Below are 20226 nucleotides of genomic sequence, written 5' to 3'. Positions count from 1 at the left end.
TTATTTCTGAAGGTTGCCTAAAGGGGAATATGGCCTCCAAAGATATGTGCCCTTTTTTTTTTTTTTTTTTTTGTCTGCATTGGGTCTTCGTTGCTGCGCAAGGGCTTTCTCTAGCTGCAGCGAGCGGGGGCTACTCTTCGTTGTGGTGCGCGGTCTTCTCGTTGCGGTGGCTTCTCTTGTTGAGGAGCACAGGCTCTAGGCGCGTGGGCTTCAGTAGTTGTGGTGCACGGGCCTAGTTGCTCCATGGCGTGTGGGATCTTCCCGTACCAGGGATCGAACCAGCATCCCCTGCATTGACAGGTGGATTCTTAACCAATGTACCACTAGGGAAGTACCTGATATGTGCCTTTTTAGTAGATAATGTCAGAGTGTTGTCCAAAAGGTTTAGTAACTTACACTTTTACCAGCAAGAAATGAGCATGCCCTCTTAACTGCAAAACTGCCTCCAGCCAGAGTAAAATAGTGTTGCTGTTTATGTTTTAAGTTAATTTGATGTGTGAAAAAGAATATGCCGTTAATGTTTTAATTCACATCTCTGCAATGAACACAGGGTTCAGGGTGTTTTTTTCATGTCCATTGACTACTTGCATTTCCTCTTTTGCAAATTACCCTCTTGCCTATCATTTATTTTATTATTTTAAAATAAACTTTATTTTTAAGAACAGTTTTAGATTTACAGAAAAATTGTGAAGACAGTGCAGAGAGTTCCCACAGAGCTGCACTCAGTTTCCTCTACTAATAACAGCTTACATTACTTTGGCACATTTGTTACAATCAGTGGACCAATATTGATACATTATTATTGATTGAAGAGTTTCTTCAGATATCCTTAATTTTTTTACCTAATGTCCCTTTTCTGTGCCAGGATCCCATGCAGGCACCACATTACATTTAGTTGTTTCATCTGCTTGGGCTCCTCTTGGCTTTTTTTTTTTTGCGGTACGCGGGCCTCTCACTGCTGTGGCCTCTCCCGTTGCGAAGCACAGGCTCCGGACACGCAGGCCCAGCGGCCACGGCTCACGGGCCCAGCCGCTCCGCGGCATGCGGGATCTTCCCGGACCGGGACACGAGCCAGTCCCCTGCATTGGGAGGCGGACTCTCAACCACTGCACCACCAGGGAAGCCCCTCCTCTTGGCTTTGATAGCTTCTCAGACACTCCTTATTTTTGACGACCTTGACAGTTTTGAATAATGCTGGTCAGGCATTGTGTAGTATGTCCCTATCTGGGACTTGAATGATCTTTTTCTCATGACTAGACTGGCGTTAGGATCCAAACTATCAACATGACTAACCACCTTGATGTTGACCTTGAGCACCTGGCTGAGGTAGTGTTTGTCAGATTCTCCCCTGCAAAGTTATTCTTTCCCCCCTTTTTCCATACTGGACTCTTTGGAAGGAAGTTACTACGTGAAACCCACACCTAAGGAGTCGACCGTTATGCTCCTCCTGTAGGATAAAGTATCTACATAAATTATTTGGAATTCTTCTGTATGAGAGATTTGTCTGTTTCCCTCATTTAATTGTTTACTCAATCATTCATTTATATATATATATATATCCATTTGGATGCATGGATATTTACTTTATATTTTGGGTTATAATCCAATACTATCTTACTTATTTTCTTGTTCAGATTGTTCCAGCTTTGACCATTTCAGATGGCTCCCATGACCCTTTGATATATCCCCATCAATATGGTTTTTGTTTTTTTGAGCACATCCTTACTTTCTGGCACTTCAGGGTGCTCCAGGTTCTTCTTGTATCCTAGAATCATCTTGCCCTATCCTAGAATCAGACTTTTCTCCAAGGAGTCCTAGTTTCTCTTATGAGAGGATGGTATTAGAAACCAGGTCTGGGGACAAGATTGCTCATTGCTACTGGGGTGCTACTGCTTCCACGTTCTCTCAGCTGACAGAGCAAGGAAATATATGTGAACTTACCAGTATATCTATACATACCTATAAATACATACCTATAAATATTTCCATATGAACATGAATTAATTCCTATATCTGCCACTCTAATCCATTACCACCAAGAGGAATAGTCTAGCCTCTTTCCCATGCTTATTTGTAAATGCCCACTCCAAGGGTGAGAAGCCTGGCTCCCTCCATCCACCAATATTTACTTAATTGTTTATTTCCAGTACACATGTATACCAGTATCAGAATTATTAACCTGTACCTTGATGGGAAAAAAATTTCATCAAACAGAGTACAGTTTTATGCGCAGCTCTTTTTGCCTTTAGTCTTATGGCTCTACTCATTTCCAAAATTACCTAGGTCAGCACCTTTCCCCCTCACCCCCTTCAGGGAGGTGTTTTGTTACATTTGTAATACAGATTATTTCATCACAGTCTGCATTCAATCCTAGAGTCCCTCCTAAATTTTTTTTTAATGTGTATGCATTTGTTCACTATGCTGTAAAGTTCTATGGATTTTGATAAATACATGGTGTCCTGTATCTACAAGGATGGTACGTACAGAATAGTTTCACCACCCTAAAAAAAATTGCATGCTTCTTCTATTCAACCCTCTACCCCACTCCTACCAAATCCCTGCCAATCACTGATCATTTTACTGTCTCTATAGTTTTTCCTTTTCCAGAATCTCATGTAGTTGGAATCATGCAGTATGTAGCCTTTTCAGATTAACGTCTTTCATTTATCAATATGTATTTGAGGTTCATACTTGTCTTTTCGTGACTTGATAGCCTATTATTTTTTTAAATCACAAAATAATATCCCATTGTGTGGACGTACCACAGTTTTTTTAATCCATTTTATGTTCTATTGAAGGACATCTTGACTGCTCTCAGTTTTTAGAGATTATGAATAAGGCTGCTATACATATTCTTCTTGTCTCTTTTTAAATTGTTTATCCTTTGCTTTTCGAATTGTTTACTAAGGATATAGACTTTGACAGGTTTCAACTATTTTTTTCCTAGTCTATTATATCTCCATTGACTTTATGATTTTTGCCTCACTATTAAAAAATGTAATTGAATATATCTGTATTTTTTGTTATGGCTTCTGGGTACCCTGTCTTGCTCAAATTGTTTTTCTTCATCCCAAGATTAAAAGCTGTTCTTCTGAATTTCTCTGCCATTACATATTAAGGAAGAGTGCCTAGGTTTAAATAAGAGATAGAAATGCTGAAGAATAACAGAGGGCACGGTGGATAGTGACTTGGGGCTGAGAAGCATTTTGTCTCTGAATTCCAAGTGGTCCATCACCTGGGCTTTCTAGGATGAGCTGTGAGTAAAGGTTTTCATGGGGTCCCTTCAGACACTAGTTCTAGGAGCAAGGAGCTTTATGGCTTGAATTTGGTGAAGTAAAACCAGACCCCAGGGTTGTTTCCTGAGCTCGTCCATCCCACCCTGTATCCCTTTGTCTGTCTCCTTCCTAGACTTAAAGGTGAGGGCCAGGTCTGGCTTGTTGATCCTTGATTCCTCAATGCCTGGCATGATGCCTTGAGGGCAAGCAGGTAAACGGGAAGGGAGGGAGGAAAGAAAGAGTATGGGTTATTTTCCATTAATTCTAAAGTTCCGCGTTAAGTTCTCTGTTCCACTGTGGGCCCTGGCGGCTAACCTCACTGAACCCCCTCACGGGCTCCCTCGCCTTCTGGTCGCCCACTGGGGCTGGCTAACGGGATACACTGTCAGGGAATTGGAGGTTGGGAGGAAAGGGAGGTGGGAGTATTTATTGCTCTCACTACGCACCTGCTGGGCAGTCCTGGCGGCAGTACATTCTTCTACATTCACAGCTCCTGTCCAGCAGCCCCTCTCCCAAGACGCCAGCTTTCACCTGGACGCCACCACCTCTTCCCCTGCCTCTGCAGGTTAGGTGGGCGAGCGGCTTCCCCTTGTGGGCAGCTGCTGTGGGCATCAGTGTCTCTTACTACTTCTGGGAAGCTACGCACACCTCTGTAAATAGTCACTTCACTAAAAAGCCTTTTAAAAACCGCAGCTGAGTGTACTCTCTGTTTCCTGCCTGGACTCTGACAGGTCCTTACAGGGAAGAAAGTAGGGAAAGAAGCAACAGGAGCCTGGAAGGATAAGGGGGCTTCTCAGAAGCACTTATACAACCCCGGGAGGAACAAGTCTTGTTATTCCCTGTACTCACCCACTGAGGGGGAAGAGGACTGGCCCACTACACGACGGCCGGCCTGAGTCACCGCAGCTATCCGTGGTTAGTGGCTCTCCTCTCTGTGCCGCTCAGTGCTCGGTTCTATCTAGATAGGAATCCTTGATAAGGTGGGGTTATAATTTACTACTTTATAGGCCTGTCTCCCACACTGGACTGAAAACTCCTCAGAGGCAAAGATTTGGGTTTTGGCCATTTCTGGATCCTGCCGTTTCTCACAGGCTGCCAGGCACAGAGGAAGCCCTTGAATGGATTCACATGAAGAAGGAAGAAGGAAGGTTTCTCCCACAAATGAACCCGTAGGCCCACCTTTCTAAAATCCACCCCCTTCGGAGGTGGTGAGGTCAAACGACGTCAGAATCCCGTAGCCAGGCCCTGAAGGCTAAAAAGTACTTGACACTGATGATGCCGGAAGGTGACTAAGCTGCTGATTCAAGAAAACCAACTTCCTCTTCCAGGACGGTTGCCTAATCTATTCTCAAGTTGTTTCGCCCAGACACATCCTGGCCTCATGCCTGCCTGCCACCTTTTCCTGCTCCTTCAAGGGCTGCCAGTTTCACTCAGACAGCTTTCTCGTTCTTGTACCCTTTTGTTCTGTTGCTGTCTCAGATGTTATCCAAATGGTCCGTTCTAACCCCTTCACACCTGGATCAGCAAACCCTCACCACACAAAGCCAACAGTGTGGACCACATCCTCCCATCCCCAAGCCAGGATACAGTCATTTGAAACCTGGGGTGTCCCAGGAAACCTGGGATAAATACTCATCATATCTGTAGAACCAACACTAAACCTTGATCCATTTTTAATGTAAATGGTCTTTATAACCACAAACATATGAGGGAGGAAAACAGTGAACAAAGCTTAACTGTTTTGTTGACTAGTTGACTGTAGTTTTCATAGGCATGGTGACCACATTCCTGTAATTTTCTAACGCAGTGTTTATTTTTAATTTTAATTTTATTGGCGTATAGTTGATTTACAATGTTGTGTTAGTTTCAGTTGTTCAGCAAAGTGATTCAGTTATGCATATACATATATTCATTCTTTTTTAGGTTCTTTTCTCTTATAGGTTATCACAGAATATTGAGTTCTCTGTGTTGTACAGTATGTCCTTGTTGGTTATCTGTCTTTAGATAGTAGTGTGTGTATATTCATCCCAAGCTCCTGATTTATCCCTCCCCTCTAATGCAGTGTTAATTTCAAACGTTCCATTAATGGAAACATTTTTAATGCTGAATGTTAGGATTCATGTTGTTGTATTGTTTTCAATAAAAGCAGTTCTTTATGTGTATAATAAAGTGTGACCTTTTGTACACCACTGTAAGATTTTTTTCATCTAAAATCACAGCCCAGCCCTTGGAGTCACCCCAGCCTAGGTGCCAAATAGTGAATGAAGAAGACTCCAGAAGATTCCAGCCATTTGGGTGTTCCCAAATGGAGTAAAGACAAAGCATCTCACCAAGCCCTGCCTGAATTTCTGACCTACAATTCATGAGTATTAAAAAAAAAAAAAAAAGATTGTTTTCTGCAAAAATAGATAAATCACAAACTGGAGTAAAATTCTTCTCAGGCCATTTTCCTTAGTGTATGAAAATGCAGTTGTCACTGAAGTTTTAGTAGAAGAAAGGGGTATTTTCCCTCCAGAACCTTCCAGACAGGAAATTTCAGACCTTCTGATGCTTGGTGATCCCCATTCCACTAAGAGCAGAAGTTATTCCAGCCACACAGGGTCATGACCATGCCCCTGGGGGAGCTCTCTACAGTGCAAAGAGAAAGATGATCTGCTGGAAGGGGTTCTAAGTGGTGGACCAGTTGCTCCTGGAGCAGTGAATGCTGGATTTCAGACACCCTGTCTGCCATCCTGACCAGGACTCTTCCTGTTACTGACACATTGTCTGAAGCAAACCTAAAGCCTTTGACAATTATAGCATGGTGTTAGTCTTGCCTTCGCTGTGAGAAGTTCCTGGAAAGGTACTTCTCATTGACAACAGCTCCTGGCCCTGCGCTTCGTCATAGCAGGTACTCAGTAGACAAACACTTGCCTGTGAGGATGATGAGCAGACTCAGGCAACCAATCCACCGCAGGCCAGGCTTCCCCAAGGCGTCCTGCGAGGCAGTGAGGTCACCAGTACGTTCCTTGGAAATGCCCAAGGCCCATCTGGAATGCCCCTCTGGCCTCTCCTATCCCTTGTAAATTCAGTTTCTTTGGAACTCCCTCCTCTCGCAACCCCCCCAAACATATCCTTGAATTTAATCTGAGGCATTTGTGAAGAGGGTATTTCTCTCCATCTCTGCTATAGAGCACAATATCTGGCATGTAAACTGATAAATCTGGCTGGCAGGTTGGTGAATGAATAAATTGAATCTGGACTAACAGGAGGGTGAGCAGGTGGGTAGGTGAATAAAATAATGAACTGTCACCAGGCATGCCCTGGAATGGCACCCTCCAGAGGACAGAGATTCCTACTTTTTCAAGACACCAGTGGGACTCCATTGACTCCACAGCATGAAAAATATTCAAAATCCATTTTAAAATGTGTTACTTAGAAACTAGAATATTTATGAACATGTCATCAAAGTATGGCAAGACACTTATAAAGGTAACTCTACCGTTTGGTACATACAAACATTCATTTATACCTAGCTGCTAGGTAATAAATTTTTGAAATGTTCCATGTTTTTCATTCACCACCTGTATTAGTGGGCCATTACTTCCCTCAACTGAAAGCAAAATGTGTTTTCTATCACCATCAATATTCTTTAACCTTGAACTTGAAGGAAGCTTTTAAGGAAAAAGGGCTTTGAGAGCTTTAAGATCCTATCCAGAGCTTCTCAACCTTACCCGTGTGATTCAGTTACCTGGGGAGACTTTTAAAAATCTCGATGTCCAGGCTGCACACCTCAAATCTATTACATTAGAATCTCTGGACCTGGGACCCAGGCATCAGTACTTTTTTCTTTTTCTTTAAAACATTAAATTTTTTTTTTCTTTTTGTGTGTGTGTGGTTTGTTTGTGTTTTTTACCTTTATGGTTTGGCATCCTTTTTTTTTTTTTTTTTTTTTTTTGCCATCCGCGGGCCTCTCACTGCTGTGGCCTCTCCCGTTGTGGAGCACAGGATCCGGACACGCAGGCTCAGCGGCCCTGGCTCACGGGCCCAGCCGCTCTGCGGCATGTGGGATCTTCCCGGATGGGGCACAAACCCGTGTCCCCTGCATTGGCAGGCGGACTCTCAACCACTGCGCCACCAGGGAAATCTGGCATCCATGTTTTTAAAGCTTCCCTAAGTGATTCCCTTGTGCAGCCAAGGCTTTAACGCACATGCAGCTGAGACTAATGAAAAAGACTTACTGTGCAAACGTGAGGGTTTTGTGTTCCCCGTAACAGTCAGATCTGTAACCAACCGGTGTCCTCATTCTGAGCCCTCCCCATCATCCCTCTTCCTTTACACTTATTTCTGTCTTGGCGGTCACGAATCACTCACGGGCTGTGTCCATGAGGATCTAAGTTCAGGTGAACTATGCTCTCATTTCATGACAGCTGTACTTTTCCACTCATGAACTTTGGACTGAACTTCTGTGCCTTGAGGGAGTTTTAGGGTCTGAGAAAAGCAGATAGTTGAAATAAATCCATAGGAGGTTGCAAACCACCCTGAGCCAGAGCTGGCCCTTCCCCCAAATCACAGGAATGTTGAGACATGACAGCTGTATGGCCACCCCACCCTCTGTCAGTGAACATGCTCCCCCCATACTTTTGTACTCTCATCGTTGCCCCAGTCAAAACTCCAACCACATTTCCTCTGGGGAGTCACTTTCTCTCCAGTGCTCCCTACGGCAGTAGCTTTGAAAAAGCGCCTTCAGCCCTAACTAGTCTTGGTTTCTGCTTTGACTGTTTCATTTCTGGGCAAGATCATGTCACAAAATCATTTGGAAAAACAGTGTCTGGGGATGCCCACCCCAAAAGTATCTTTTCCTGGGATTTGGTAGTAGTGGAGTATGGAGTAGCACACAGGAGGGCAGATCTCACCATTCATCTCCGTTCCCATCTGTTCATCCTTCCGTTGCCCACTAACCTGGCGGGGCTCTGTGGTGGGTTGAACCAAAATACTTTCACACATCAGTGGATTGCAGTTATGTATTCAGTTTTCTATGTTCTTGAATAACACGAGCCATGAGAAGGGGGAGAGAAACGCTAGAAGAGCTGCCGTGCTGGATACCTGACTCTACTAAGTCCTGGGTTCCTACACTTTACAAAATCATCTTCCTACAGGCAAACCGGCTCACACAGGGATAGCATGGGTTGCAGGGGTCACAGGGGTTGCAGGGAGACATGCAAGGGTAGCAGGGAGACTCGATCTTGACACAGCTGCCGAGCCCGTAGGAGTACGTCACGTCCTTCTCGTCTACGCATGGGGGCAAGCTGAACTCTTTGCAGATGTTCATGTAGCTGTACTTTTTCGATCCCAGGCAGTCGTCGTATCTGTTCTCGCGCTCAGCTGACACGCACACCTTTCCGTCCTTCACTTGCACCTTGACTTGATCGGGTTCAAAGCCGCACACGTTCACTGATCCTAAAATGTTACTGTTACAGCAAGAGGAAGCTAGAATTCTATTTGTTTTTCTTCTCAATCTGGAATTTAGGGGGAAAAAAAAGGGTGGGAGGAAGAAGCTCAGACCATGGAACTCAGACACAGCTTGACAAGCAATATTTTTACCTCTTTAAAAAGAAAAACAAAACAGCAAAAGTAATAAACACTAGTCATTGTGAAAAGTCAAACTTTACAGAAGCGTGTAGAAGTAAAAAATGAGAGTCCTCCCATGTAAATCACACTCCCTCACAGGTAAACCCCTGTTAACAACAGATGGGTGCTTGGCCTTCCAGATCTTTCTCTTGTATTTATTTTTAATTTTCTTTTTTTCTTTTTCCTTCCAGTTTTATTGAGATATAATTGACATAGAGCACCGTGTGAATTTGAGGTGTACAGAATAATGATTTGACAACATATATCATGAAATGACTATGACGATAAGTTTAGTGAACATCCATCATCTCGTATAGATACAAAATTAAATAGAAAAAATTATTTTTTTCTTTGTGATGAGAACTCTTAGGATTTACTCTTAACAACTTTCATATATAACCTACAGCACTGTTACTTAATCATGTTGTATATTATATCCCTAGTACTTATTTATCCTGTAACTGGAAGTTTGTACCTTTTGAACACCTTTATCCAGTCCCCCCCACCCCATCCCACTGCTCTGATAACCAAATCTCATCTCTTTTTCTATGAGTTTGTTTGGTTGGTGGGTTGGGTTTTTCTGAAGTACAATTGACCTATAATACTATGTTAATTCCTGGTGCACAACATAGTGATTTGACATTTCTATGCGTTACAAAATGATCACCACATTCTCTTGCATTTAAATCTCAGCTCCTCCTCCTATTAGTTATGGAACTTTGGGCAGGCTCCTTAAACCTCTCTTGCCTCAGTTTCCCCATCTGTAAAATTGGGACAATAATAGTAACCCATTTCTAGGGGTTTCATGAGACTTAAATTAGTTAATGAATGAAAAGCACCTATACTAGTGCTTGCCACGTAGTTAGGATGCTAGGCTTTTGTCTGTTGTGTGTTTTTTCTTTTTGTTTTTGTTTTTCCCACAGTGTGCCATGGAAAGTGCTAAGCCATTAGAGGCACTGTTTCATTTGACCCTCACAAGAACCCTGTCATGCAGGTGTAATTGTCACCGTTTTGTAGATGGGGAGATGGTGAAGGTGGTGAATGGCAGAGCCTAGATTCAAATCCAGGCTTGTTTAATGCCTAGGTCATGATTTTAACCATCAGTCAGACTGAGCTCTTGGCATGAGGACCTCAGCAGCCTGGCATCAGCCCTGTGTGCTCTGGCCCTGCTCAGGGACCACTTTCTTTCTAATTGCCTGATCCTTCCAAAGACAACCTAATGCTCTGAAATGCTCTTCTTTTTATCCCTTAACATTTTTTTTTTTAATCTGTGTTCTAAGGGCTTCCCTGGTGGCGCCGTGGTTGAGAGTCCGCCTGCCGATGCAGGGGACACGGGTTCGTGCCCCGGTCCAGGAAGATCCCACATGCTGCGGAGCGGCTGGGCCTGTGAGCCATGGCCGCTGAGCCTGCGCGTCCAGAGCCTGTGCTCCACAACGGGAGAGGACACAACAGTGAGAGGCCCGCGTACTGCAAAAAAAAAAAAAAAAAAAAAAAAATCTGTGTTCCAAGACTCACTCCTGGCAAATCTTGCATCTTTTGGCCTCCAAAGGTAGGTATCGGCATGTATGCTTTCCAGAAGGTCTTCTGGTTTGAGGAGTCTGGACTGTGATTGGGTGATTGGTTAGAGATACATTTTTAATTCTTACTTTTTCTGCTGAATTTTTTTATACACTTACTCCGTTTTGTTACTTAAGTTATAGAAGTTCATTGTAAAAAACTCAGAAAATACAGATAAGCAAAAAGAGGGAATATTTTTTTAACATACCCCTAAGCCCTGTTGCCTTCTACAGGAGATGGATCTGGGAGCCAGATCTACAAGCCAAAGCTGGCTCCCGGATCTATCTCCTCCTCTTACAATATGAGTCTTGAAGTATAAGTTCGTTGTTTCTGTTTTGTTTTTGTTTTTGCTTAGATTCCCCCTCTTCCTCTATTCGTGCCACTCCAGCCCCATCCCCACTGCAGCAGCTGAACAGGGGTCTCACAAATGTGGGTCTTCAGGAAATTGCCCCAAAGTCTTGGCTAGGCCAGGTTTCTTCTTCCTTTTGCTTTTAGGCCAGGGGTTATCAGTGGGAATGTGTGGGTTTAGGAGAAATTGCAGGAGCCTCATTTTACTCATCAGATTTAACTCTGAAGTTGCAACCTGACTCCTGCCTGGCAAAGTACCTGTCACCCCACATGCGATTTTCCTTGGTTCTGTGGGGTTATGGGCAAATAGAGATGGCCTGCTCTACTAGTTATCACCAGGGAGGAACTTAGTCATAGTAAACAGAGGCAAGTCAGCCTCTTTGGTTGGTGGCAGAAGGCTCTTCGGAAAGCTGGGGAAAAGCAAGTGGGCAGTGCCATCTGTCTGCCACTCTGGGCTGTCACCTCTTCTCCCAGCTGCAGCTGAATTTCACCTGAATGTATGACCAAACTCCTGAATGCGGTACTGCCCACAGCAAAGGTGAGGGATATCGCCAGCCATTCTTCACAAAGATATGAATCAGGTTCAGCCGGCTGACAAACAAAGTAATGAGGATGATGAGAATGCCTACCTCTACTCTGAACCAAAGGGAGGCTGGCCTTCCTCTAGTTTCCTTGGAGTACTTTACTTTTTCTCCTAATTTAGACCCCTCCAAAGACCCATTAAGCTCAATTGTTCCTTTCCAAAGCATCTTTCCCTCTCTCTTCTTTCTTCTCCTTCTTCCCATTTGCTGCCTTGTCTCTCTCCTCCTGACTTTTGGTTGATGCTGAAGAAGGGTGTCAGCAGGAGCAGTGGCACGACACGGGTGCATCTGAGCACCTGCGGGGCTTGTTCAATTACAGGCGTCTGGGCCCCACCCCCAGGCTTTCTGATTCAGCCAGTCTGGGGAGGAGCCAAGAATTTGCATTTCTAACAAGTTCCAGGTGATGCTGGCTGCTGGTCTTGGTCGGGAGACCACTCAGGACCACTAACCAGGTGATTAAGCACATGGATTCCAGAGTCAGGCAAACCTGGCTTCAAGTCCCAGCTGTCCCATTTCTGATGATCACGAACATTGCCCTGACTCTGGTTTATCATCTATAAGATGGCCACGGTGTTACAAGGATTAAATGAAGATGAGGTGTTAGGCACTTGGTTTTCACTCAATAAAGGGTAAATTTCTTTAACAGGCTGTACCAGGCTCCGCTTTACACAGACTTCCCTGAAATTCAAGGCTTGAAGTGACCAGGCCCCGAGTCCTGTGTCCTTAAACACTAAGGTCAAATAATGGACATGCATTTGGCCTGGATGGGCAGCAACTCCTACTGTTGCCACCCCGAGACCTCTGCGTACAAAGAGGTTGTTATGAGAGGCGACCAAGGGGCCCAATTCGCTTCCAGCTCTGCAGGGACACAGAGGGAAACAGCGAACTCTCCTCTCAGCGGGAAAGCCAACCAGCCACCAGCCGTAAAGTAAGTAAAGCCATAAAGCCCGGGAGTTCCTCTCTGCCGGCTTCCCAAGGTGTGACTATGCCCTGATCTTTGGGTCAAAGGATGGGGGATGGAAAGATTCCCTGAGGGCTTAAAGACCCAGGGAGGCACCACTAAACCACAAAGAATGCAACCCTGAGGGCTAACAGTCACCAGCCTCCCCCAGTGAGAGTGATTCAGTGAAAACTTCATACTCAGAGCGTGAGGGGTAAGCAAGAAACCGGAGGGCAGGTTTCTGAAGTTTTCAGAAGATGGTGCCCCTTGTGGGGGGCTTTTCAAGGGAACTTCTCGAGCCACAGGCTGCCCACGGAATCTTGGATGAGCAGATGGAAGTACAGTCTCAGGATGAGTTTCCAAGCACCAGCAAAGGGCACAAGGTTGAGCCCAGTGCATTCCTAGGCGCAGCTGCAAATCAAGGTTCATGTGCCGGCAAGGACTAAAGCCAGGTGTCAGAGCCACTCTGCCGTGGGCTCGGTAATTAGATAATAAACTCTTAACGGCAGGATTGAGGAGGGGCTGACTTTGCTTCTGGCACTCGAGTACAGAAGACAGGAAGCCCACGAAGTGTGGAGGTGAGTCAGGTGTAAACTTACACCAGGCTGGTCGCATGGCTTCTTACAAAGGAAACCAAATTCAGTCACTTCAGTCTCTCTCAATCCAGAAGAGGAAGAGTCGGAAAAGGTGAGTGCTTGGGGTGCAAAAGGAAATTTGGGGAGGAAAAAAGAATATCAAAGAAGCTAAAGAAATGGAAGTACTTACTTGGGTTTCTACTAATGAAGATACGGCCAAGGTGTCTTTTGAAGCAACTGCTCAGTAAACAATGAAAAAGAACTGGACCTTCTGTACCCAGTCCAAAAATGCACCACACACACATACACGCGCGCGTGCATCAATGAAATAACACACACTCAGGAAGGCTCAAATGACTCTTGGGGGGAATTATATGGTTAGCCAAAACTTCTTGCCCGTTATTAAAGGGGCACCCAAAGACAGAGCACATGGACTCTCACACAGAAAGGCAATTCCAGTGGGGTCATGGCAGCTATAGACCGGGGAACCTTACTTCCCCACTGGGCAAAGAATCTTCTGGATAACACAGCCTGCCATCTGAAAGCACATGTCATAACCTAACCAAACTGCTATCTTTCTCTTTAAAGGGTAAAAGGTCATGTGAATACGATTTCTACATTCTAAAAGCCTTGGACAAAGTTTCACACCAAAGATTGTTTTTTAAAAAATTGAATCAACATGATATTTCTGGATCTATTTAGTCATGGACTGGGAGCTGAGAGAGAAGAAAAAAGAGGCATTTCACTGAAAAAAATATTAATGTAGGAGTCCTCTGGGATTGGAGCTGGATCAGGGTTTAACATTTTCATCCATATTCAGAAAACTGAATATTTAGGTTTTCAGGTAGTACTAAGCTTTTCAGGTTAGTGAAATGTCAAGCTGTCAGAAATAGAGCATAAGAGTGTTTCCCAAGGTGGTATGAATAGGAAGAAAAGTGGCTGGGGAGAGATGCAAAAGGGCAAGCCTGAGGTCATTTCTGAAATGGACTCTGGATTATCAGTTCAGAGATCCAGGAAGACAACAGCAGCTTCATATACTGCCACAAGCAACAGAAAAATAAATTAACAAAAAATCCAAGCATTGTCAGGAAAAGTATGACAAACCAGAGAAAACATTACCTCTTGTAAAAACCACACTGCCGAGAATTAAGCCTGAAGTCGTGTCCACTGCAGATCATTGAGACTCCCAGAGTAGGCAGAGGGCCCCCAGGTGGTGAAGAACTCACCTGGGGAGTCCGGAGAATAGGGACAGCCAGGAGACAAAGGCTGAGCAGACTTGGATCAAGGGTATTTGAGTATTCAGAGGCACAGGGAAGTGGACACACTTGCTCACAAATAACCCTTCATTTAGACCAAGTACTTAAAAAAGAACCCCTGACTCACACTGCATGAAATTTATATAACTTAATACTCTAAGGAGTAAAAATTAAAACTGGTTCAAATTGAGTGTAGATGAGTTTATTGCCAATAGTTGCCTCTTAGACTATGGAGGGAGGCCCATTCCTGACCTTTGGTGACTGATGACCTGGACAATAATTGCCCTACTGCCCTTTCCAGGGAAACATCACTGTCACGGTTGTCAAGGGCCTCATTCTCTCTCTCCATCCATCCATCCATCATCTACTTTCTATCTAACTATCTATCATCTATCTGTCTATCTATCTATCTAATCTATTTATCTGTCATCTAATCTATTAATCTATCATTGGGGTAGGAAGGATGTTGTTTAAGGACACAAACTGGCAGTGAGCAGTAAGTCGTGGAGCTCTAATGCATGGTATAGTGAATATAGACAACAAATATTGTATTACAATCATTAAAGTGGTTAAGAGACTAGAACTTAATTATTCCAACCACTAAAAAGAAATGATAATTATGTAACACAATAGAGGTTCTAATTATCACTACAATGGTAATCGTATTACAATATATAAATGTATCAAATTAAGATTGTACACCTTAAATTTACACAATGTTATGTGTCACATAGATTTCAATACAAAAGATCATCTATTTGTGTCCTTCTTTTAAAAAATAGTAGCATATAAGTAGTTTTTCTGCACCTTGCTTTTTTCACTTCATATGACAATACTTAAAATGCTTCATCAGTCCTTGTTACATTTACATATCATCCCAATGTATGGATGTGCCATAATTTATTTAACCAGGGGACAGTGTTTTCAACCATTTTTTTTTCCATCATAGTAACAGACTAAATGGCATATGTAGACAGAAAAAGAAAGCTTTCTCAGGCAAAAAATAAAATGTGATCAAACCCCCAAAATTTTAAAGTGCATTTAAAATTATCCAATTCTATTAAAACCTTTTCAACTCTATTCTGAAAACTGCAGCTCTCAGTTCTCTAGTTTATTTGCACAATCTTTGCTACAGTTGAAGGGAGAGGCAGACAATAAACCCAATTCCAGATGAATTTTAAGTCATCAAGAGTTGGGGAGTAGGAGAAAGGATTTCCTACAAAACCATACAAATGCCTCTATTGTTCAATTTGCTCCCTTACTCTTAAAGCCTCTGGCAAACATAAAGGATTTGATCAATTATTATTACTTCTCCCAAAGTCATTTCTGTAAGCCGAAATATACTCAAATCACTTTACTCATAACCAGAAAAAATGTTTATTTTGCTGCTTCCAATAGCTTTTTAATGACACCCCCTGTTTCTTTCTCTCATTAAAGCCACATTATTTATCACGTTGGCACTCCTGCTATAAGCCGAAAACAACCTTGCCAATCGACATCATTACACTGTCTTTTGAGAATCTTACAATTCCCATCATGGACCCATTTACTCTTCTTTTTTTAAATCTTTGTTAAGTCACCAGAGTCATTATCTTGAACCCATTTCATCTTTGCTCAAGTATCAATTGTCACACTTTCCCCCCCTTTTTCCAACTTAGGAAGCTAATATACCAACTATAAAAATCTTAGGAAGTTCTCTTACTTGGCAAGCTCTCTCTTTTCATCTTCCATGGCTCTAATGGCTTTCCTCTCCAAACTTCTGAGAGACGGGCGAAGACAGTAAAGCTTGCCATCACACAGGCAACGTGGGTACAGATCACACAGGCCACAGGACTGTGATCGCTTTGAATAGCACAGGCAGCACGGGTACGGGTGCAAGTCACAGCAGCAGTATGGGTGCACGTATAAGTCACACAGGCATCGTGTGCTGAGTTCGTCGATGCACCTCAACTGCCTTAGTTCTCTGTCCACCTTCTTTATGTCCTTTCTAACACTGTCCAGAAGACAACTCAGTGCAGCCATTACAGTCACACCTTATTGTTCTGTGAGTACCTTTGAGAAATGGCACTCGGGGGAGAAAAATTCTTCTAAGCTCGTCTCAGAAGTTTGTTTCAAAAGTAAGTGAGGCACACTGACTCACTTACTTTAAAGCTTGGGTTCTATGACTTCACCGCCCTCTAAGTATGTCATAGTCTTTTGGTTACCATGAGAACTGTGCACAGTCATGGTCTCCAGAGACCCTCCTTGGAGTTACAAAGCTGCTCTCAGAACCATATAAGATTTCATTCACCTTGAGTTGGGATGGGCCCCCCAAGTAATCACAGCTCTTTGGGGTTTATTGGGCTAAATTGAAATGTTCTTGACTTGTGTGTGTCCTGTGGACTAGCCACAGCTATGAAGATCTTGGTGGCGGGGGGCGGGGGGCGGATGGAAAGAACTGCCTGGCTCCTTTCTTTATGCCCTTCTCTCTCTAGCCTTGATATCTAGCCTTGCCCCTATACTACAGGATTCATTCTGTCCCCTTTTCCCTTTATAGGTGGAATATAAAGAGCTCTCCCATGGTTCTCCTTACCAAGCCATCCTCAAGTCAGCCTTTGTCCTTGACCTCCTGAGCCCCAAGTCTCTGAGTCCTGCCCATTCTTTATAAGCTGGCATCCTGGCTGTCCTGGAGCCTCCATTCTCCAGTGGTTGGGGTCCTGCTCTTAAGCTGCCATCTCTCAGTGCTCAGGGTCCTGTCCTCAATCACCACCTCCCAGCAACTACACCTCTGGTCTTACGTCCAAGCCGCCAGATGACTTATCCCCAAGTGCTTCCCAAGTGTTGGTCCTTGATACTCATAGCCAACTGCCTGAAGTTGCTTGAAGCCAAATGTCTGAAACCCCCACTTGGGCCAGTTTTCTGTGCTCTCAGCTGGATCAACACGCTGGACCTGGGGCTCAGCCTCAGCCTTGGCTCCTCTGGGCCTTTCCCTCAAACTGCTGTCTGCCTCTCAAATCCCCTTCTAGTGGACTAAGGCATGGGGTACTTGAGGACAAGTGGTTGGGTGTGACACTGGAGAGGGAGACAAGGGCCAGGTTTAAAGGGACTTGTGGCCAGCTAAAGAGTTTTAACTTTATTTTGAGCATAATGAAGGATCACTGGTTTGCATTTCTGTTGAGAGAAGTTGAAAGGTAGTCCAGCAGCCACATGGAAGTTGCAGTTCAAGGGGAAAACAGTAGCAGTGTCTTCTGCTGGAAGGCAAGAGACAGCCAAATTCTGGACAGGGGACCATGGTCATAGGAGTGGCAAGAAGGAAGCCAGTGGGCTCCCCTCCCCACCACATCCACTCAGGCCCCACCCAATCCACGCACCATGTTTTAGCTGGAGTGAAGTTGATATATAAATCTGCTACCCCTCAACCCTACTCCCCCCGCAAAGTCTTCAGAGTCTTCTCTGTCCTCTTAGAAGAAGGTCCAGCACCCTTACAAGGTGCTGAACAATAAGGCCTCTGCCTGCCTCTCCTCTCCTCTCTCATCACTGTTCCTGTAATTCATTACACTTGAGCCACAAAGGCTTCCTTGAAGTTTCTCTCATTCCACCTCTTTCTGGACTTGTGCGCACACTGGTCTGTCTGCTTAGAGATTGAACTCCCCACCCCACTCCTTGATCTAGTTAACTCCTAAGGTGTTCTTTAGCTCTTCTCTTAAACGTCCCTCCTTCGAGGCCTTCCCTGTCTCCCAGACTAAACACTCAGCACTCTGCATATTTCTTTCACAACACCATTTGTCTGTTTCCCCAACTAGACTGTAAGCTCCATGAGGGCAGGGACCTATTTTTGTTCACCATTAGATACCCAACACGATGTCTGGCACAGAGTAGGAGTTTAAAATTGATTCACTGAATGACCAAATGAGTAAATTAAACAGAATTTGGTGACCAGAATGAGGATAGAGTGAGAGAGGTGTCAGTAATGACTCGTAGGTTTCTAGCTTGGCAGAATCGTGGTGCCATTGACTGAGATAAGAAACACAGGAAGAATAGTAATTTTGGAGGACATGCTGAGCTTGAGATGCTAGTGACAACTTTAAGGTAGAAATGTGGAGTAGCTTGTGGCTAAGTGGGTCTGGAACTTGAGAGAAAGCCGGGCCAGAGATATCAATTCAGGAGCCACAATTCCATAAAGAGTTTGGCAAGGGAGCTTCCCTGGTGACGCAGTGGTTAAGAATCTGCCTGCCAGTGCAGGGGACACAGGTTTGAGCCCTGGTCTGGGAAGATCCCACATGCCGCGGAGCAGCTAAGCCCATGTGCCACAACTACTGAGCCTGCCTTCTATAGCCTGTGAGCCACAACTATGGAGCCTGCGTGCCACAACTACTGAAGCCCTTGCGACTAGACCCCGTGCTCCGCAACAAGAGAAGCCACTGCAATAAGAAGCCTGCGCACCACAACAATGAGTAACCTCTGCTCGCTGCAACTAGAGAAAGCCTGCACGCAGCAGCGAAGACCCAATGCAGCCAAAAATAAATTAAAAAAAATAAAATGTGGGCAAGATCCCTCAGGAGGAGGAATAGATTGAAAAAAGAAGAGGGCTGAAGCAGACTCCTGAGGAACAATGATAAGAAATGAGAGAATTAAAGGAGCCCATGATGGGCTTCCCTGGTGGCGCAGTGGTTGAGAGTCCGCCTGCCGATGCAGGGGACACGGGTTCGTGCCCCAGTCTGGGAAGATCCCACATGCCGCGGAGCGGCTGGGCCCGTGAGCCATGGCCACTGAACCTGCCCGTCCGGAGCCTGTGCTCTGCAACAGGAGAGGCCACAGCGGTGAGAGGCCTGCGTATGGCAAAAACAAAAACAAAAACAAAACAACAAAGGAGCTCATGATAGTCTCATAGAAGGAATAATCAGAGGGGTAAGAGCCCCTTATGCTGAAGTCCCCTGTGTATCACTAGACCAAGCCCAGCACTCTCCAGCCTTGACCTAGGGATCCCTTTTCTGGGCAGATGAAGTATTTTAGTAAAGAAAACGGATTTCTCTGAAGATATTAAAATGGGAGGCTGGAGCCCGAGTCACATGGGATGAGTTAAAAAGCAAAGGGGAATAATACTCCTGTGTGGACAAATGCTAAAGTCTTTCAAGAGTGATTCCATCCAATTCTGAATGTAGACTGTGTTCATAGGAATATGGCTTGAGGGTTCATTGTGGGAGTTGTACAGATTTCTCTAGTTCCAAGTGATGGACTTCTGAACTCTTATATCACCATGAATTCCGTCCCTTAGCAAATGTCAGCAAAGGTTAAAACAAGCAAGCTCTCAGTTTTAGATTCTTAAATATACAGGTTCAGGAATTTAAGTATACACACATCTATATTATACCTGGCCCATTATGAAGATAGTTACAGCTTTATTTTAACTAGGATTCTCCCATGATTCCATCCTCCTAGTAATTTCACTCTTTATCATGAAGCATATTCTTGACATCATTTCAAATGACTTAAAGGTAGTGGCACCTGTAAAGATCAGATGGAAATATGATCCATTCATGTTAGAAGGACAATGTAGAATTCATCAGAATAAGCAGAAACCCACAGGAATGATCTAGACTCACAGTTCCCTGAAGCATAAACACAAGGCGCTTCCATGGGCTCTAAAGTGGAGATGAGGGCCTTTCCTTACATAGGACAATGTCTGCGGAAGTTCCCATCCACCTTGGCTGGATGGAACCGCCTATGGGATGGAGGGCAGGCCTTGGCAACTTCCCAGGCTGGGCAAAGTGGATGCTTGGTCCCCAGTACTGGTGGAACTATGGGCCCAAAAAGGTCTCCTCTGTCTCTTCCACCACGTAGGACAGCTATGGGTCAAGTCATTTACTAGGCCAGTGTTACAAAAATACTCCTCTAGCAGTTATTGAATCGGTGCTTAAACATCAAGTTCAAAGTCATACACAGAATGTCTTCAACTACGTTAACAAGAATCCATAGGAGGAGAAAAACACCCTCAAAAATTAACTGTGATTGTTTCTCAGTAGTGGAATTACAGATGACTTTAAAAATTCTTTTTTCTAGACTCTTCTGTGATTTCTTAGTTTATTCAATGAGGATATCACTAAT

The 20226-nt window shown here is 44.3% G+C and overlaps 1 protein-coding gene across 1 annotated transcript; it reads right to left on the bottom strand.

Annotated features, from left to right (window-relative positions):
* Positions 1 to 8391: 8391 nt before the first annotated feature.
* ODF1 (outer dense fiber of sperm tails 1) lies at positions 8392 to 16164 on the bottom strand (the record flags this gene model as incomplete). The annotated part of the gene is made up of 2 exons (XM_081258700.1): positions 8392 to 8773; positions 15845 to 16164. The coding sequence occupies 2 exons, from the start codon at positions 16162 to 16164 to the stop codon at positions 8392 to 8394; spliced, it is 702 nt and encodes a 233-aa protein (XP_081114826.1).
* Between the last annotated feature and the right edge of the window lie 4062 nt (positions 16165 to 20226).

The sequence above is a fragment of the Mesoplodon bidens genome, assembly GCF_964165515.1.
Source record: "Mesoplodon bidens genome assembly, chromosome: 16".
In the NCBI taxonomy this organism is placed as follows: domain Eukaryota; kingdom Metazoa; phylum Chordata; class Mammalia; order Artiodactyla; family Ziphiidae; genus Mesoplodon; species Mesoplodon bidens.
This window is presented reverse-complemented; position numbering and strand designations above follow the sequence as displayed.